Raw genomic sequence first — 18,817 nt, forward strand, 5'->3', positions numbered from 1 at the left:
TGACTATGAAAGTTGTACATTCACACCGAAGGCATCAAAACTATGAATTAACACATGTGGAATTATATACTTAACAAAAAAGTGTGAAACAACTGAAAATATGTCTTATATTCTAGATTCTTCAAAGTAGCCACCTTTTGCTTTGATGACTGCTTTGCACACTCTTGGCATTCTCTTGATGAGCTTCAAGAGGTAGTCACTGGAAATGGTCTTCCAACAATCTTGAAGGAGTTCCCAGAGATGCTTAGCACTTGTTGGCCCTTTTGCCTTCACTCTGCGGTCCAGCTCACCCCAAATCATCTCGATTGGGTTCAGGTCTGGTGACTGTGGAGGCCAGGTCATCTGGCGTAGCACCCCATCACTCTCCTTCTTGGTCAAATAGCCCTTACACAGCCTGGAGGTGTGTTTGGGGTCATTTTCCTGTTGAAAAATAAATAATGGTCCAACTAATCGCAAACCAGATGGTATAGCATGCCGCTGCAAGATGCTGTGGTAGTCATGCTGGTTCAGTATGCCTTCAATTTTGAATAAATCCCCAACAGTGTCATCAGCAAAGCACCCCCACAACATCACACCTCCTCCTCCATGCTTCACGGTGGAAACCAGGCATGTAGAGACACAGTGGTTGGAACCAAAGATCTCAAATTTAGACTCACCAGACCAAAGCACAGATTTCCACTGGTCTAATGTCCATTCCTAATGTTCTTTAGCCCAAACAAGTCTCTTCTGCTTTTTGCCTGTCCTTAGCAGTGGTTTCCTAGCTGCTATTTTACCATGAAGGCCTGCTGCACAAAGTCTCCTCTTAACAGTTGTTGAAGAGATGTGTCTGCTGCTAGAACTCTGTGTTGCATTGACCTGGTCTCTAATCTGAGCTGCTGTTAACCTGCGATTTCTGAGGCTGGTGACTCGGATAAACTTATCCTCAGAAGCAGAGGTGACTCTTGGTCTTCCTTTCCTGGGGCGGTCCTCATGTGAGCCAGTTTCTTTGTAGCACTTGATGGTTTTTGCAACTGCACTTGGGGACACTTTCAAAGTTTTCCCAATTTTTCGCACTGACTTACCTTCATTTCTTAAAGTAATGATAGCCACTCGTTTTTCTTTACTTAGAATTTGTATTATGGCAAGAAAAAAGCAGCTAACAGTCTATTCAGTAGGACTACCAGTTGTGTATCCACCAGACTTCTGCACAACACAACTGATGGTCCCAACCCCATTTATAAGGCAAGAAATCCCAATTATTAAACCTGACAGGGCACACCTGTGATGTGAAAACCATTTCCGGTGACTACCTCTTGAAGCTCATCAAGAGAATGCCAAGAGTGTGCAAAGCAGTCATCAAAGCAAAAGGTGGCTACTTTGAAGAACCTAGAATATAAGACATATTTTCAGTTGTTTCACACTTTTTTGTTAAGTATATAATTCGACATGTGTTAATTCATAGTTCTGATGCCTTCAGTGTGAATGTACAATTTTCATAGTCATGAAAATACAGAAAAATCTTTAAATGAGAAGGTGTGTCCAAACTTTTTGTCTGTACTGTATATACGAAGAAAAATCTTAATGGAGGGCTTCTTTAATGGAGATGTTGAACATCACAATTTTTTTATGCAGAATTTTTGAATAATGTTGACTGTTATTTTTAGTGCAGAGTAACCATCAAATACCTATACCAGCTTCTTGTACATCCTAGATATTCCTTAGAATTTTATGTTAAAATAATAATGTCCACTTTTGCCGCCAATTTTCACTTTGCCAAATTATCCAAAATAAGAAATGAGGCAACTTTGCAAACCGTCCTACCAATTTGTGTTTACAGATTAAATCCAGACCCTGAGTTGCAGTTTGTTATCATGGAGACTCCTAGGTCGATATAGGAGCTGTAGACACAAAAAATGTTCGGAGATCAGAGTTGGTTATTTTTATCTTGGATTTTCTGAGTGCATACTGAAAGACACCATCTTTGTGCACTCCAAGAAAATATTGGGTTTCTAGGAACAGTGGAGGGTGTCCTAGTGTATGCAAAGCTTTAGCGGGGCAAATATATATGCTTTTACTGTGTAACCTGTCACTCATATCAAAGCAAAGAAGTCTATTGAAGTGATTAGGAGCAAATGTATCTAACAGAACAAGAGATCACTTATATGGTAGACAGTCCGTCAAACGTGAAGGAATTAGAATGGAATAATGAGAAGATAATCAATACAGGAAGGCATAGGGAAGCATTAGTATTATTGGATACCTTGCTAAGGTAAGCTGCTGAGAAATGTAACTATTAGACTATCTTTGAAGCTATTTTCTGTAGAAATAAGAATATATATTATTATCTTATAGCAGATTTCTGACTTAAAGGGATTTTCCACGCCTATCTTATATTCATATATAATCACCTATCAGTCCCCTCTGCTTCTCCATACTTCTCGCCGGATACCCCACTGTTTTTTCTCGCCTATGTTTCCTATACTCTCAGTGCGTGACCAGTGGAGCCAATCAGTGTCTGCAGAGATGTCATGGTAAGAAATATTTTTTCAGACACAATACCGATATCGAATGACAAGAATTCTGGATCGACAATATCAATGTCAAAGAATAAAAATATCGCACAATAATAACCCTACATGGATTCTAGGGGACGGTCAGCAAAGAAGGCATACTAACAAAAGTGTATGAAAGTAAATTGTATATACCCAAATTTAAATAAGTAGCATAAAATTAAAGGGAGCCTGTCACCTGATTCATGCTGCCCAAATCGCAGGCAGCATAAATCAGTGCCTGACAGCACGATTGCAGCTGGATATGTTTTTCTCTGAAACATTCCAGCGTTTCAGAGAAAAAGAACTTTAAAAAACTGCCTCTGGTTGGCTTCTCCCGCTGCAGATGATTGATAGGTCTCTCGCTTGGTGCCGCCTTGTTATACCACCTTTGTGTGGCCCTTGTTCCTTGTTGGAATGTCTTCTCTTTTGGTATAGCTCCTTCCCCAATAAGGCCTCCTTCTTGGCATGGTCCCTAGAAACGTTTTCCCAGGCATGTCTTTTTTTCCTGGGATGTTTCTCCTCCAAGGATGCCTCACTGCTTAATCTCCCCTTTTGAGCCATGCTTGGGTCTTTTATACCCCTTTTGGGACTCCCTCCAACCTGTCTACTCTATGTCTTTCCTCATTCATGCGTGTTCTTTCCCTCCAACATGCACATAAATAATCATGAGGTTATATCGTCCCGAAGTTATTATGTTATACGACATTCTCATTACCCTTAGTTACTACCTTGCATTCCGATGCCGCAGAATGTATACCAGGTGGCCATGTGATATCACATTACTCAAATTAGAAGGCAAGCGGGTGGTCAAAATACAAGCCGAGATCAGTCAACAGGATATATACAAAATAGCAAACAGGAGCAAAGTATCACAGAGACCAGCTCTAGCTGAACTAACTAAATAACTTTCAGCTAGAGACCGTCTGCTGGGGTTTACATAGAAGGGATCCCTACTAGTGATGAGTGAATATGTTCTGTTAACCCTTTCGGCGAGCATGCTCGGGCGAACACCGAGTATCTTCAGCGTTCTCGGTGTTATGTTTGAAGCACTCCCTTGTGCGTGATTTGCGACTGTTGGACAGCGGTGTTCGCCTGAGCATGCTAATAAATCTCGAGTAACGAGCATGCTCGCTCATCACTAATCCCTACCCATGGTTCCCACGCAGAGCTAATTACATACAGTGGCATGTAAAAGTTTGGGCACCCCTAGTCAAAATTGCTGTTATTGTGAACAGTTAGGCAAGTTGAAGATGAAATGATCTCTAAAAGGGCTAAAATTAAAGATACATTTTCTTTGTGTTTTAGGCAAAATCTTTTACATTTTAAAAATTACAAAATGGAAAATGGGCCAATGCAAAAGTTTGAGCACCTTTGGAGATTTGTGTGCTGAGATACTAACTTTGACCAACATTTCACATCTTAATTAGCCTGTTAGGGTTATGGCTTGTTCACTATCATTGTTAGGAAAGGCCAGGTGATGCAAATTTCTTAGCTTTATAAAAACCCAGCCTCCTCTAGCATTGTGCCAAGAAACAGCAGCTATGGGTTCTTCTAAGCAGCTGCCTAGCACTCTGAAAATGAAAATGGTGGAGGTCCACAAAGCAGGAGAGGGCTATAGGAAGATAGCAAAGCATTTTCATGTTACCCTTTCCTCAGTTTGAAATGTAATTAAGAAATGGCAGTTAATAGGAACAGTGGAGGTCAAGATAAGGTCTGGAAGATCAAGCAAAATTTCAGTGAGATCTGCTTGTTGGATTGCTAGCGAGGCAAATCAGAACCTCTGCTTGACTGCAAAAGACATTCAGAAAGATTTAGCAGACTCTGGAGTTGTGGTACATTGTTCTACTGTTCAGAGACATCTGCACAAATATGGCTTTCATGGAAGAGTCATCAGAAGAAAAGCTCGCCTGCGTCCTCACCATAAAATTCGGCATCAGAAGTTTGCAACAGAACATCTGAATTCCAGTTCAAAACTCTAACCATGGCATACAAAGCCATCCACGACTTGTCTCCTCCATACATCTGTGTCCTAGTCTCCTGGTACTTACCTTCACGCAACCTCCGATCCTCACAAGATCTCTTTCTCTACTCTCCTCTTATCTCCTTTTCCCACAATTGCATACAAGATTACTCCTGTGCATCCCCCCTTCTCTGGAACTGTCTACCCCAACATATCAGACTCTCGCCTACCGTGTAAACCTTCAAAAAGAACCTGAAGACCCACCTCTTCTGACAAGTGTACAGCCTGCAGTAAACCTTGCTCCACCATACCACTGCACGACCAGCTCTCCCCTGACCTACTGTATACTCACCCATCCCTTGTAGATTGTGAGCCCTCGCCTGCAGGGTCCTCTTTCCATCTGTAACAGTCGCTGACTTGTATTGTTCAAGATTATTGTAATTGTTTTTGCTATGTATACCCCCTTTTACACATGTAAAGGTATGTTGGAGAAAAAAGGGCACAGAATTTCAATAAAAGAACATCTCACCAAACATTAAGCATGGAAGTGGGTCAATCATGCTTTGGGGTTGTGTTGCAGCCAAATGTATGGGAATACTTCATGGGTAGAGGGAAGAATGGATTCAATGAAATTTCAACAAATTCTTGATGAAAACATAACACCATCTGTAAAAAAGCTGAAGTTGAAAAGAAAATGGCTTCTACAAATGGATAATAATCCTAAACACACATCAAAATCCACACTAGACTACCTCAAAAGTCTTAAGCTGTAGGTTTTACAATGTCCCTCACAGTCCCCTAATCTGAAAATCATTGAAAATCTATGGCTAGACCTCAAGATAGCAGTGCATGCAAGATGACCCAGGAATCTCACAGAACGGGAAGAATTCAAAGGAAGAATGAATAAAAAGCCTTCAAACGAGAATTTAAAGACTCTTGTCTGGCTACAAAAAGCGTTTACAAGCTGTGATACTTTCATAAAGGGGTTGCTACTGGGTACTAACCATGCAGGGTGCCCAAACTTTTGTATCGGTCCATTTTCCTTTTTGTAATTTTTAAAATATAAAACATGAAAATATGTATATATTTTTTTACTAAAATAAAAAGGAAATGTGTTATCTTTAACTTTAGGCCATTTAGAGATCATTTCATCTTCAACTTGCTTAACTGTTCACAATACCAGTAATTTTGATCAGATGTACCCAAACTTTTACATGCCACTGTACCAGCTCACTGCAGCAAAACACAGGTGGATAGAAAATTGACAACTAGTCTCAGCGATCCAAAAACTAAACTCCCACACGCTTCCGGCTTCTAGCAGTTACTGTTGTATTAGTGTGGCGACCAGGGAATACTTACTATGGACAACGTATTCAGACCTTTTGGTCCATTTTATTGTACAAAACTTTATACAAAATAGTATGTGTAGATATTTCATATATTTTATATTTATAAATGTTACAACGCGATGGTTGCTGCTGTTGCCAATTATTTTTTGCAGCAGTTAAACAACATTACAAAAAATATAGGAGAGAAGATTAGTGCGGTACCCAACCAGGAGAGGAGGAGAAGCAGGGATTGGTAGATGTGTCCTATTTATTATGCATTGCTGATATAGCTGCATCATATTCCACAGCACTTTACATACATTATCATTGCAGTCCCCAATGAGGCTCACAATCTAAATTTCCTATCAGTATGTATTTGGATCGTGGGAGGAAACCGGAGAACCCGGAGGAAACCCACGCAATCACCGAGAGAAAATACAAACTCCTTGCAGATGTCGTCCTTGGATGGATTTGAACCCAGGACCCCTGCGCTGCAAAGCAGCAGTGCTAACCACTAAGCCACCGTGCTGCCCTACCTACTTTTTTGAAAACTGAGTGGTGTAAGAAACAAAACATTGCTTACAAAACACACCTGTGCAAATATATTGAATTTTTTTTTTTTACCAGGAAATTAGTGAAAGTTGATAAGCCCCTCCCCCAACAAAAAAAAAAGTTTTGTTTACCTTGGCAGGGGCAGCTCTTACAAGGCTTCATTAAAAGTTTCATGTAATATAATTTTTATACTCCGCATGTGGTTGATTTTTTTTATATTGTGCTAATCAGTAATTTTTCATCCACTACAATTTCTAAATCTAAGTGTGAAGTAGAGGGGATATAACTTGTTCATTATCCACTCATCTCTGCCCCCCTGGGTGGAGTAAATTAGTAACATATCACTTGAGGTCACTTTAAGTTTATTTTGTATTTTTACACCTTAGAACAGTTGAAAGAACCAAACATGACTTAAAAATAATATGTCAGCAGGATTCCACACCTCAAACTATTTATATCCCCATGTAGCTTTTTCAAAGACAAATCCAGCATTTGAATTGATATACAAATGGCTATGGTAGATCTTAAGCCTCTGTCACTCCAGCTCTATTCCCCAACCAGCATCGCCTCTTCCTGCTTGATTGACAGCCTCTATGCTGTGTAACTTCATAGCGACACACAGCAGCGATGTCTATCGCAACCACCATAGCACTATAGACATTTTCATTCAGGAGAAGATCTGGATTCAGAGCTGAAACGTTAATTGTTCTGGAGTTATCTCTGGTTACATGGGACTGCATTAATTAAAAAAATTCTTTACTTCTTGAAACTGAAATGGAAAATAGAGCTGAGGCATTCTGTGTGTTTTGTAAAATGCATACTTCCTTAAAGGGATTTCACACCCAAGCTATTGATATGCACATATATCTCTTTCAAAGACAAATCCAGTCATACCTTTACCTAGACAATTTGTCCTCTATTACGAGAAATCAGTCTTTTAATTGATATGCAAATGAGGCTGAATAACTATTTGCAGATCTGAAGCCTCTGTCACTCCAGCTCTATTTCCCATCCAGCACTGCCTCTTACTGCTTGACTGATGATTCCTTTGCCTGAAGTCACACTATTTTGCCTCAAAGGGAATATGTTAGCAGGATTTCAACCCCAAACTATTTATATGTGCATGTAGCTTTTTCAAAGACAAGTCAATCAATACCTTTAAATGTCCAGTCAGTTCCTCCATTACTGAGAAATCAGCATTTGAACTGATATGCAAATGAGGCTGAAGGACTATGGTAAATATAGAGCCTTTATCACTCCAGCTCTATTCCCCACTCAGTGCTGCCTGCTCCTTCTTGACTGACAGTTCCTTTGCCTGAAGTCACACAGCATACTGGCTGTCAGTCAAGCTTCAGGAGGCAGCACTGGGTGGGTAATAGAGCTGGAGTGGCAGAGGCTTCATGTCTACAAAAGCTCTTTAGCCTTATTTGCATATCAATTCAAACTCTGATTTCTTAGTAACAGAGGATTTGTTTTTGAAAAGAGCTTCATGGGTATATAAATAGTATGGGGTGGTGAAAAACTTCAGACAGTTTTCTTTGAAGGCCTTTGCATTGAGCCTGTCAGTCAAATAGAAGGGAGTATTGGACAAAGGCATCAGATCTTCAGTCTCCTTTGCATATCAATTCCAACACAGATTTCTCAGTAGTGGAGGAACGGAACTGGCCATGAAAAGGTATCACTGGACTTGTCTTTGAAAGAGCTACATGCTCATATGTTAAATTAGTAGGAGAATCTTTCATACGAGAAAAACTGATGCAACAAAAATGGTAAAAACTGAAGCATGCACCAAAAGTGGATCAAGAACACTGAAAAAAAAAAAACATGGACCGATAATTATTACCAGATTACCATTTAAGGAATTATTTGTACTGAATATCTCCAAAGGAATTCAATGCTATTAAAATGATTATTCTCTTTTTTCTCCTGTTTTATAGGGATAGCTACAGTGACGCCAGTGAAGAGAGCTTCTCAGATAATTAACTGCATTCAGTAAATCGCGAGGATTAAATATCTGGTAACTGAATTTGTTATAAATCTAATTACTTTTAATTTGCTAAAAGCATTCATTGTCCCATCTTATTTCTAGAACAATTATTATTGTCTGTTAGCAGGTGCTATATTCCGCACCATGCAAATAAACAAAGCTATGAATCACGCAGGTGATTATTAGCTATACATGCAAAGAATGGAAGATTATATAATAAAACATGAGGGAGCATAGTCCTATTATGTACAAAAATATATGTAAAGCAGCTAGAGGAGAAAATGCACTATAGTATATCCAGAAAAAACATTACTATTATTACTATTTAAAAAAAAAAGAAGAAAAACTTTAAAGGATACACTGGGACTGATTTGTTAAACTACATATGTCAGAAATCTGTCTTAATTGGTGACAAAAATAATATCTTTCATGTCTTCATGTTTTAGACACATACTAACTAATGTTATTGAATTTAAAGGGAACCTGTCACCTCCAGAAACACTACTCACCTTCATGTTTAGGGGTGATCTGCAGGTAAATAGTTTTTAAATCCTGTTTTGCTGGGTACTGGAAGAGCAGCTACAGGGAGAAAATGAGATATTCTCCCTGCAGCCTCTCGCTTCCAGTCATCGAGGTGCTGCAGGTGGGTGTTGCAGTCACCACTCACTCTACAGTGAGCGTGCTATAATGACTCCTCAACACTTTGATTGACATCCTGCACTGTAGCGTGTGTGTACAGAGTGTGTGTGCAGATCAGACTGTCAATAAATGTGCTGGGGAGTGATTACAGCGCCTTCACTGTGTAGTGAGGAGCGACTGTAACCGTTCCCTGCACCACCCCAATGACTGTAAGTGAGTAGCTGCAGGGAGAATAAAGCTTAATTTTCTTCCTGTAGCTGCAATTCCAGTAAGCCTACCAGACATGATGCCATTCGCATGCTGATTACCAGTATATTTGCTGGTAAATATAATTTCTGGGAGTGACAGGTCCCCTTTAAAGGTACATGCACGCAATGTCATTTTCAGGCAGATTCCACCTGGAACCTGCCTGAAAAAGCGTCACAAAACTACTGCAAAAAAAAAATTAACATAATGCACAGCAATGTAAAAATTACATTGCTGTGCACATGTTCAGTCTTTTGTTACTTCTTTCAACTGCTTCTGGGTTCAGAAACCATGAAGCTGTTAAAAGAAGTAGCACGATCATAAACGCTCAATAATTATGGTTTAAATTGCACAAAAAAGTCACTGGAGGCAGAGCCAGCGGAAAAATGCCAGCAAAGCTGCTTTAGTCACTTCGCGCCAGAGCCTGTTTTTGCCTTCGTGACCAGGCCAATTTTTTCAATTCTGACCACTGTCACTTTATGAAGTAATTACTCTGGAACGCTTCAACTGATTCATCTGATTCTGAGATTGTTTTTTCGTGACATATTGTACTTCATGATAGTGGTAAAATTTCTTCGATATCACTTGCGTTTATTTGCGTTTATTTGTGAAAAAATCGGAAATTTGGCGAAAATTTAGCAATTTTCAAACTTTGAATTTTCATGCCCTTAAATCAGAGAGATATGTCACACAAAATAGTTAATAAATAACATTTCCCACATGTCTACTTTACATCAGCACAATTTTGGAACCAAAATTTTTTTTTTTTTAGGAAGCTATAAGGGTTAAAAGTTGACCAGCGATTTCTCATTTTTCCAACAAAATTTACAAAAACATTTTTTTAGGGACCACATCTTATTTGAAGTGACTTTGAGGGGTCTTTATGACAGAAAATACCCAAAAGTGACACCATTCTAAAAACTGCACCCCTCAAGGTGCTCAAAACCACATTCAAGAAGTTTATTAACCCTTCAGGTGTTTCACGGGAATTTTTGGAATGTGGAAGAAAACAATGAAAATTTAACTTTTTTTCACAAAAAGGTTACTTTAGACCCAATTTTTTTATTTTCACAGGGGTAACAGGAAAAAATGGAATACACAATTTGTAGTGCAATTTCTCATGAGCGCGCTGATAGGGTTCGGAAGGGAAGGAGCGCCATTAGACTTTTTGATTGTAAAATTTGTTTGAATAATTAGCGGACGCCATGTTGCTTTTGGGGAGCTCCTGATGTGCCTAAACAGTGGAAATCCCCCACAAGTGACACCATTTTGGAAATTAGACCCCTTAGGGAACTTATCTAGATGTGTGGTGAGCACCTTGAACCCCCAGGTGCTTCACAGAAGTTTATAATATTGAGCTGTAAAAATAAAATTTTTAGGACAGACTATCAGTATTATTGTTGGTGGTCAGACCCACCAAAGCGTCTTCATTCTGATGATGAGTTTAACCCCTATCCTTCAAACATTGGTGGCCTTTATAAAAATCTGCTTTAAATATTCCAGTCCCTTAAAAGAACCCTTTTGAAGGATTTGTTCAACATTTTTTTTCTTTAGACATGGGTTGTTTTAAAATAAACAGCGGCATGCTCTGCTGCTGTCACCCTGGTGGATTCACAGCAGATCTCCCCTGTGGTTAATTTCACAGGAGGCCTGAAGCCTGTGATCGGGTGATTAAAGTAAGGTGTTGTTGAATGTTTCTTTGATGATTTTATTGTATCTTGATTTCTAGCTAGACTCTCCTGCAACTTCAGGAGGTATTTCTGCTGTTACTTGAATATGAAAACTCAAGATAAATGCTCTTTACTTTATGTTCACATTTCCATTGAGTCTCTTTAAACTCCTCTTGGACCCCATAAAAGTGCATTGGACTTGCCTGTGATCACTAAGATCTGTTTGAAAACGTATTAAATATAGCTGTCACAGCTCTAATAATAAAGAAATTAACACTAGCTCACCCTGACTCAGGTGTCCCGAAGCACGGAAATAACGAGGAACCACTCGTTGATAAATTGCAGGAAAAAAGGAAAGGAATTCCAGCTTCTAAAGTGCCGCAAACAAATCTTTATTCCATAAAATCAGATTCCATAGTCTTAACAGGATTAGCAATGTGTTTTGAGTGCTCCCCTGCGTTCTTTTTCAAAGCTCTTCTTTTTCAGACCTTTGAAAAAGAACGCAGGTTGGAGCGTTCGAAACAGGTTGCTAATCCTGTTATGACTACGGAATATGTTTTTATGGAATAAAGATTTGTCTGCTGCACTTTAGTAACTGGAATTCCTTTCCTTTTCTCCTAAAGCTCTAATAACATTGTGAGCCATGGTGCCATGGTGAAAACAAAATTACTAGTGTCCAAACTGACTTTCTGCACATCAGTGTGAATAGGCCTCTCACGTGTCCCAATAAAACTTTCAGTAAAGAACAAAACATGTACTGCAGTGTATTTGAGTCTAAACTTTTTCTTCATTCATTCATTCATTCATTTACATTTTATATAAAGACAACAGTAGACAATTTTTATACTATAATTTGCAAGTCCATATATCAAAAGTCCATTTCAACTGCTATAGAAAGACAGTTTACAGTGGCATGTAAAAGTTTGGGCACCCCTGGTCAAAATTACTGTTATTGTGAACAGTTGAGAAAGTTGAAGATGAAATGATCTCTAAAAGGCCTAAAGGTAAAGATGACACATTTCCATTATATTTTAGGCATAAAAATATATTGTAATTTTTTACATATTAAAAATTTCAAAAAGGAAAATGGGTTGATGCGAAAGTTTTGGCACCCTTGTAGATTTGTGTGCTCAGATAACTTTGACCATGGTTTCAGACCTTAATTAGCCTGTTAGTGTTATGGCTTGTTCACTATCATCGTTAGGAAAGGCCCGGTGATGCACATTTCCCGGCTTTATAAAAACCCAGCCTCCTCTAACCTTGTGCCAAAAAACAGCAGCCATGGTTTCTTCTAAGCAGCTGCCTAGCACTCTGAAAATGAAAATAATGGAGGCCAACAAAGCAGGAAAAGGCTATAAAAAGGTAGAAAAGCGTTTTCAAGTTGCCCTTTCCTCAGTTCGAAATGTAATTAAGAAATGGCAGTTAACAGTAACAGTTGAAGTCAAGATACGGTCTGGAAGACCAAGCAAAATTTTAATGAGAGCTGATTGAAGGATTGCTTGAGAGGCAAATCAGAACCCACGCTTGACTGCAAAAGACCTTCAGAAATATTTAGCAGACTCTGGAATTGTGGAACATTGTTCTACTGTTCAGAGACACCTGCACAAATATGGCCTGCATGGAAGAGTCATCAGAGGAAAACCTCTCCTTCTTCCTCACTATAAAATTCAATATCAGAAGTATGCAAAAGAACATCTAAACAAGCCTGATGCATTTTGGAAACAAGTCCTGTGAACTGATGAGGTTAAAATAGAACTCTTTGGCCACAATGATCAAAGATATGTGTAGAGAAAAAAGGGCACAGAATTTCAGGAAAAGAACATCTCGCCAACCATTAACCCCTTCCCGACATGGTTCGGGAGCTGCGTTTTCTCACAGCGCCGTACGTGATCGCGCGGGCTCATGCACTGTCAGCACTATGTGAGAGCTAACACCCCGCAGCAATGCCCACGATCGGTGCTAACATGGATCGTGGGCGTTTAACCCCTGTGAAGCCTCTGTCAATAGTGACAGCAACATCGCGGGGTATCGCAGAGGGAGTGGGCTCAATGCAATGCAATCACTTTGTGCTAATGGTTTCTGTGGTGACCACCGGTCCCAAGATGGCTGCGGGGTCCTTCAGGGAAGGTGACCTGTCAGTGCCTGCTCAGAGATACGCCTCTTCCCTGCCAGTCAGACGCTGATCTGCTGCTCAGGGCTGGGAAAGTTGATGTCCCGTAGTGGGACAACGTAAAAAGGTTAAAAAAAAAGTTAATAAAAATGATAAAAATATTTTAAAATAAATCACAAAATAAAGAACAAAAAAAAAGAAAAAATATGAATCCAATAAATACATTTATCTGTGTAAAAAACCCCCACACATTTGGTATTGCCGCGTCCAGAACGACCTGACCTACAAAACTGCCCCACTAGTTAACCCCTTCAGTGAACACCATGAAAAACAAGGCAAAAAACTATGCTTTATCATCATACCGCCGAACAAAAAGTGGAATAAAACGCAATAAAAAAGACGAATGTAAATAAAAATGTTATCGCTAAAAACGTCATCTTGTCCTGCAAAAAACAAGCTCTATCAGCGGAAAAATAAAAAGGTTACAGCTCTCAGAATAAAGCAATGCAAAAATAATTATTTTTTCTAAAAAAAAGATTTTATTGTGTAAAAGCGCCAAAACATAAAAAACTATATAAATGTGGTATTGCTGTAATCGTACTGACCCGAAGAATAAAGCTGCCTTATCAATTTTACCTCACGCAGAGTGGCATAAAAAAAAAATCCCCAAAAACAATTCCTTAATTGCTGTTTTTTGTTCATTCTGCCTCGCAAAAATGGGAATAGAAATCGATTAAAAAATGTAATTTGCCCGAAAATTATACAAATAAAAACGTCAACTTGTCCCACAAAAAACAACGCCGAAATATGGAAAAATGATTGCTATCAAAATATGGCGATTCAAAAACTTGTTTTACAATAAAAAGCGTCTTTTAGTGTGTGACAGTAGCCAAACATATAATCCCGATATAAATCTGCTATCACTGTAATCGTACCGACCCGAAGAATAAAGTCGTGTAATCACTTACACCGCCAGAGGAACGGCGTAAAAAATAAATAAAACCAATTCTCCACCAGCTGTTGATTTGTTCATTCTGCCACCCAAGGATCACAGTAAGGCTTGGCACACATTGATCTGCGCTGAGCGCTTACACTGGGGTTTTTGTGTAAATCTCTGAAATACATGATTTAGATGGAGCCCCGGCGGAAGATTCCCTGTAATGGAGCAGATGGAGGTACTGTGGACGCAGTCTGGCCTGTGATCTGGCAGTGTCCGTCTTTTTAGGCATGCATAAAAGCGCGGTTGACCACAGTTTTGAAGAGAAGGACACCGCTGAACAGAGGCCAGACGGAGTCCAGAGTAACTGTGCTGCCTCATGAATGGATCCCTCGGGGGTTTCATTTGAATCGCGTCACTCGGAGATTTAGATGCTAACCCCAATAAAAGTGCTCCGCGTAGAGCGCCGGTTAAATGTGATCCAAAATGTTATGTAAAATGTTCCCAATAAACTCTTCAACTCCATTCACAGAAAAAGCAAGTCCCCACTCAGGTCCATCATCTATTAACGGATATATAGGGGCTTCCACGTAACTGGTAGCACAAAGACTCTGGAAAAGCAAAATGGTTCCTTGCCCTCCAAAAGAAATCCAGCTTATTCTGTGCTCCAAAATCCAAATGCTTCCCTCCCTTCTGAGCTCCACAGTGTGCCTAAACCACAGTTAGCGTCCACATGTTTGGCATTTCTGTAGCGATGAGAACCCGCCTAATTTATGAGTGCATGTGTCCAGAAGCACAAGCTGGGCACAACATACTGGTCACTACAACGTACTGGTCACCACAACGGCAGTTTGCAATTTTCACTCAGAAACATACACTGCTGCTTGTTTCTGGAGAACACACCTGGAGTCAAAATCGTCACTACACCAGTAGATAAATTCACAATGGGTATAATTTACAAACTGGGGTCACTTGAGGGGGGATTCTGCTCTTGAAGCACGGGCTCTGTATATGAACTCTGCAAAACTATTCTAGGAAAATCTCCAGGAGGCAAAAAGTTCTCCGTCCCTCGCCGTAGGGCTAAGCAGTACTGCACAGCCAAATATGGGGTATTTCTACATTCAGCAGAAATTGTGGGACAAATTTTGGTGCCACTTTTACCCATTTCCCATTGTTAAAATGTAAAAAATGGGGCTAAATCAAAATTTTGGTGGTAAAATAATTGTGGTAATTATTTTTTTTCACTGCCCAAAGGTATAATAAGCTGTGACACACCTGTGGTGTCAATATGATCACTGCACCATTAGATGAATTCATTTAGAGGTTTAGTTTGTAAAATGGGGTCACTTAAGGGGAAATTCGGCTGATCTGGCACCTGAGGGGATCTACCAATGTGACATGGCGCCCTCAAACCAGTCCAGCAAAATCTGAACGCCTACTATTTAGTCACATCAGGGGCTCTCCAAACGCGACATGGCGTCTGCTAAATATTCCAGCAAATTTTGCATTCAAAAAGTCTGATGGTGCTCCTTCACTCCCAAGCCCTGCTGCGCCCCCAAACAGTAGTTTTCCTCCACATATTGCATATCTCTGTACTCAAGAGAAATTGCGCAACCAATTGTATGGTGCAATTTCTACTGTTATCCTTGGGAAAATGCAAAATTTGGGGCTAAAAAAAAACATTTTTGTGGAAAAATGTGATTTCTTTATTTTCACGGCTCAAAGTTATAAACTTCTGTAAAACACCTGGGGGTTCAAGGTGCTCACCACACATCTAGATAAATTCCCTGAGGGGTCTAGTTTCCAAAATGGTGTCACTTGTGGGGGGTTTCCACTGTTTAGGCACATCAGAGGCTCTCCAAATGCGACATGGCGTCCGCTAATTATTCCAGCAAATTTTACATTAAAAAAGTCAAATGGCGCTCGTTCCCTTCCGAGCACCGAAACAGTGGTTTCCCCTCCCATAATGGGTATCAGCGTGCTCAGGAGAAATTGCACAACAAATTTTGGGGTCCATTTTCTCCTGTTACCCTTGTGAAAATGAAAAGGTTGGGGCTAAAGCAGCATTTTTATGGGAAAAAATAAAATTTTCATCTAAAGTAAAATTTTGGTGGAAAAAGTTAAATGTTTATTTTTTCCTTCCACATTCCATTAATTCTTGTGAAGCTCCTGAAGGGTTAATAATAAACTTCTTGAATGTAGTTTTGAGCACCTTGAGGGGTACAGTTTTTAGAATGGTGTCACTTTTGGGTATTTTCTGTCATATATACCCCTCAAAGTCACTTCAAATGTGATGTGGTCCCTAATAAAATGGTTTTATAAATTTTGTTGTCAGAATGAGAAATTGCTGGTCAACTTCTAACCCTTATAACTTCCTAACAAAAAAAATGATGTTTCCAAAATTGTGCTGATGTAAAGTAGACATGTGGAAAATGTTAGCTATTAACTATTTTGTATGCATGACTCTCTGATTTAAGGGCATAAAAATTAAGTTTGAAAATTGCAAAATTTTCACATTGTTCGCCAAATTTCCGATTTTTTGACAAATAAACGTAAGTCATATGAAATAAATTTTACCACTATCATGAAGTACAATATGTCAGAATCACCAGGATATGTTGAAGCGTTCCAGAGTTATTACCTCATAAAGTGACACTGGTTAGAATTAAAAAAATTGGCCTGGTCAGGAAGGTGAAAGCAGGCTTCGAGGTGAAAGGATTAAGCATAGGGGTACATCAATCATGCTTTGGGGTTGTGTTGCAGCCAATGGCATGAGGGAACATTTCACAGGTAGAGGGAAGAATGGATTTAATGAAATTTCAACAAATTCTTGATATATAACACCATCTGTAAAAAAGCTGAAGTTGAAAAGAGAATGACTTCTACAAATGGAAAATGATCCTAAACAGACGTCAAAATCGACAATAGACTACCTCAAAAGGCGCAAGCTGAAGGTTTTACAATGGCCCTCCCAGTCCCCTGATCATTGAAAATCTGTGGCGAGACCTCAAAATAGCAGTGCAACCCAGGAATCTCACTGAACTGGAAGAATTTTCCAAGTAAGAATGTATGAAAATCCCTCAAAAATGAATTGAAAGACTCTTGGACAGCTACAAAAAGTGTTTACAAGCTGGGATATTTTCAAAAGGGAGTGCTATTAGGTACTATCCATGCAGGGTGCCCTTTTGCATCAGCTCATTTTTCTTTTTGTAACTTTTAAAATGTAAAAGATGAAAATATTTTTTTTTGCCTAAAATACAAAGGAAATATGTAATCTTTAACTTTAGACCTTTTAGAGATCATTTCATCTTCAACTTGCTTAACTGTTCACAATAACAGTATTTTGACAAGGGGTGCCCAAACTTTTACATGCCACTGTATAGGCATTTGCTTGAATTCCCCTTAGATCTAGGAATTGTAGACACTAACATTCCTTCATGCCACATAATGCATAGTGGAAAATGGCACTGCATCTTCCCCAGTTTAGATATGGGCAACATCCATGTCTGAACACGCTAGTACTACATGTGTCCTTTGTCGCTAGGCCACCCTAATACTGTGGATGCTGCTGGATGATGGTATCGAGTGTCAGTTAAACTTTCAAACATCTGGGACATGTTGTCCACTTCTCCCAGTCATTTGTGTTTTGCAGGGCTAGTAATTAATGTAATCAGCTTCCTGTTGGGATCCATATACGGGGCTCCTCCTTATTTAAACCCTCAATAATCAATTTCTGTTTGCCAGTTACAGGTTGTACTTTCTCTGGTAAATACCTTCTTCTTTGCTCTGACTTAGCCTCTTTATTCCTGTGTTTGACTTTGGCTTGTGTTTTGACCTCTACCTCTTGATTTCATTGCTGACCTTTGTATTCCTCCTTCTAACCCAGCACTCTAACTATTCTCTGCTAGCATGCTCCAGTGGCTAGCTGCCACTGTGTAGACACAACCCAGAAGGACCTGCCTAAGCTCAGATCCATGAATAGGGAATAAAGGAAAAATACCAGGGTTCCCCTGATATCTCCTGAGTTTGCGCTAAACCTGTCTATGGAAGCATTTTTAAGACTTATCAGCCTTCCACTGACAGTGCTCTGTAACAGAAAAAAGAAACAGACAGCTAGGGTTTGAAGAGTGTTTTGAGATGTTCTAAACGTTTAATTTGTATGCAAATAAGGGAGCTATGGTGCATCCTTGGCGTGGCCAAGAGTTTGGTGCACCGTTACAGCTCCTCATTTGTATATTGGGTGCCTTTCCCCAGTTCTGATTGACAGTGCTGGCTTCCAAGAGTGAGGATTGTCTGAATGCTGGTGGCGTGTGTGCGCTTGCGTACTGACATTGCCTATCCCCGGACACACGCACACAGTGGCATGGTGCCTTCTTCTCTCTGTCTTCTTTCGGCTGCTTTCGCTCCCTACACTACTACCCATAGAAGTATAGCATGCGGCTTCAGAAAGTAGTCCTCTGAAGCCATTCGCTACACTTTTGAGTGTATTAGTGTAGCGAACAGCATTAGCATAAAGAAAACAGTGTGGAGTATGCGGCTGGGTATAAGAAGTGCGAATGCGCACACACGCCAACCGCATTCAGAAAGTGCTCGCTCTGGGAGGCCAGCACTATCAATTAGAAGTGGGTTAACGCTCCTAATATGCAAGTGAGGAGGCGTAACTGTGCACACACACTTGGCAACGTCATGGGTGACGGACTCCCTTTAAAGAGAATCTGTCACCCCTCTGGGCGATATCAGACCTCTACTATGGGCATACAGGTTATAAAAAAGTAAATCTATACATACCTGTATGACCAATGGTAGAGGTCTGATTGCAGAGAAAAATAGTTTTATCTTTTAGTTTTCAACAGGCTT

At 39.8% G+C, this 18,817-nt stretch overlaps 1 protein-coding gene across 2 annotated transcripts in view; it reads left to right on the top strand.

Moving 5' to 3' along the window:
* The window catches only part of CTPS2 (CTP synthase 2), a 235,292-nt gene that overhangs the window by 197,355 nt on the left and 19,120 nt on the right, over positions 1–18,817 (top strand). For both annotated transcript variants that reach the window (XM_073668039.1, XM_073668038.1), the window contains one exon: positions 8,309–8,388. In XM_073668039.1, coding sequence (XP_073524140.1) covers positions 8,309–8,354 — 46 coding nt within the window. In that variant the 3' untranslated portion in view covers positions 8,355–8,388. The remainder of the gene's footprint in view (positions 1–8,308; positions 8,389–18,817) is intronic.

The sequence above is a fragment of the Phyllobates terribilis genome, unplaced genomic scaffold, assembly GCF_046119375.1.
Source record: "Phyllobates terribilis strain yellow unplaced genomic scaffold, ASM4611937v1 Scaffold_2__4_contigs__length_985480577, whole genome shotgun sequence".
NCBI classification, from domain to species: Eukaryota; Metazoa; Chordata; class Amphibia; order Anura; family Dendrobatidae; genus Phyllobates; species Phyllobates terribilis.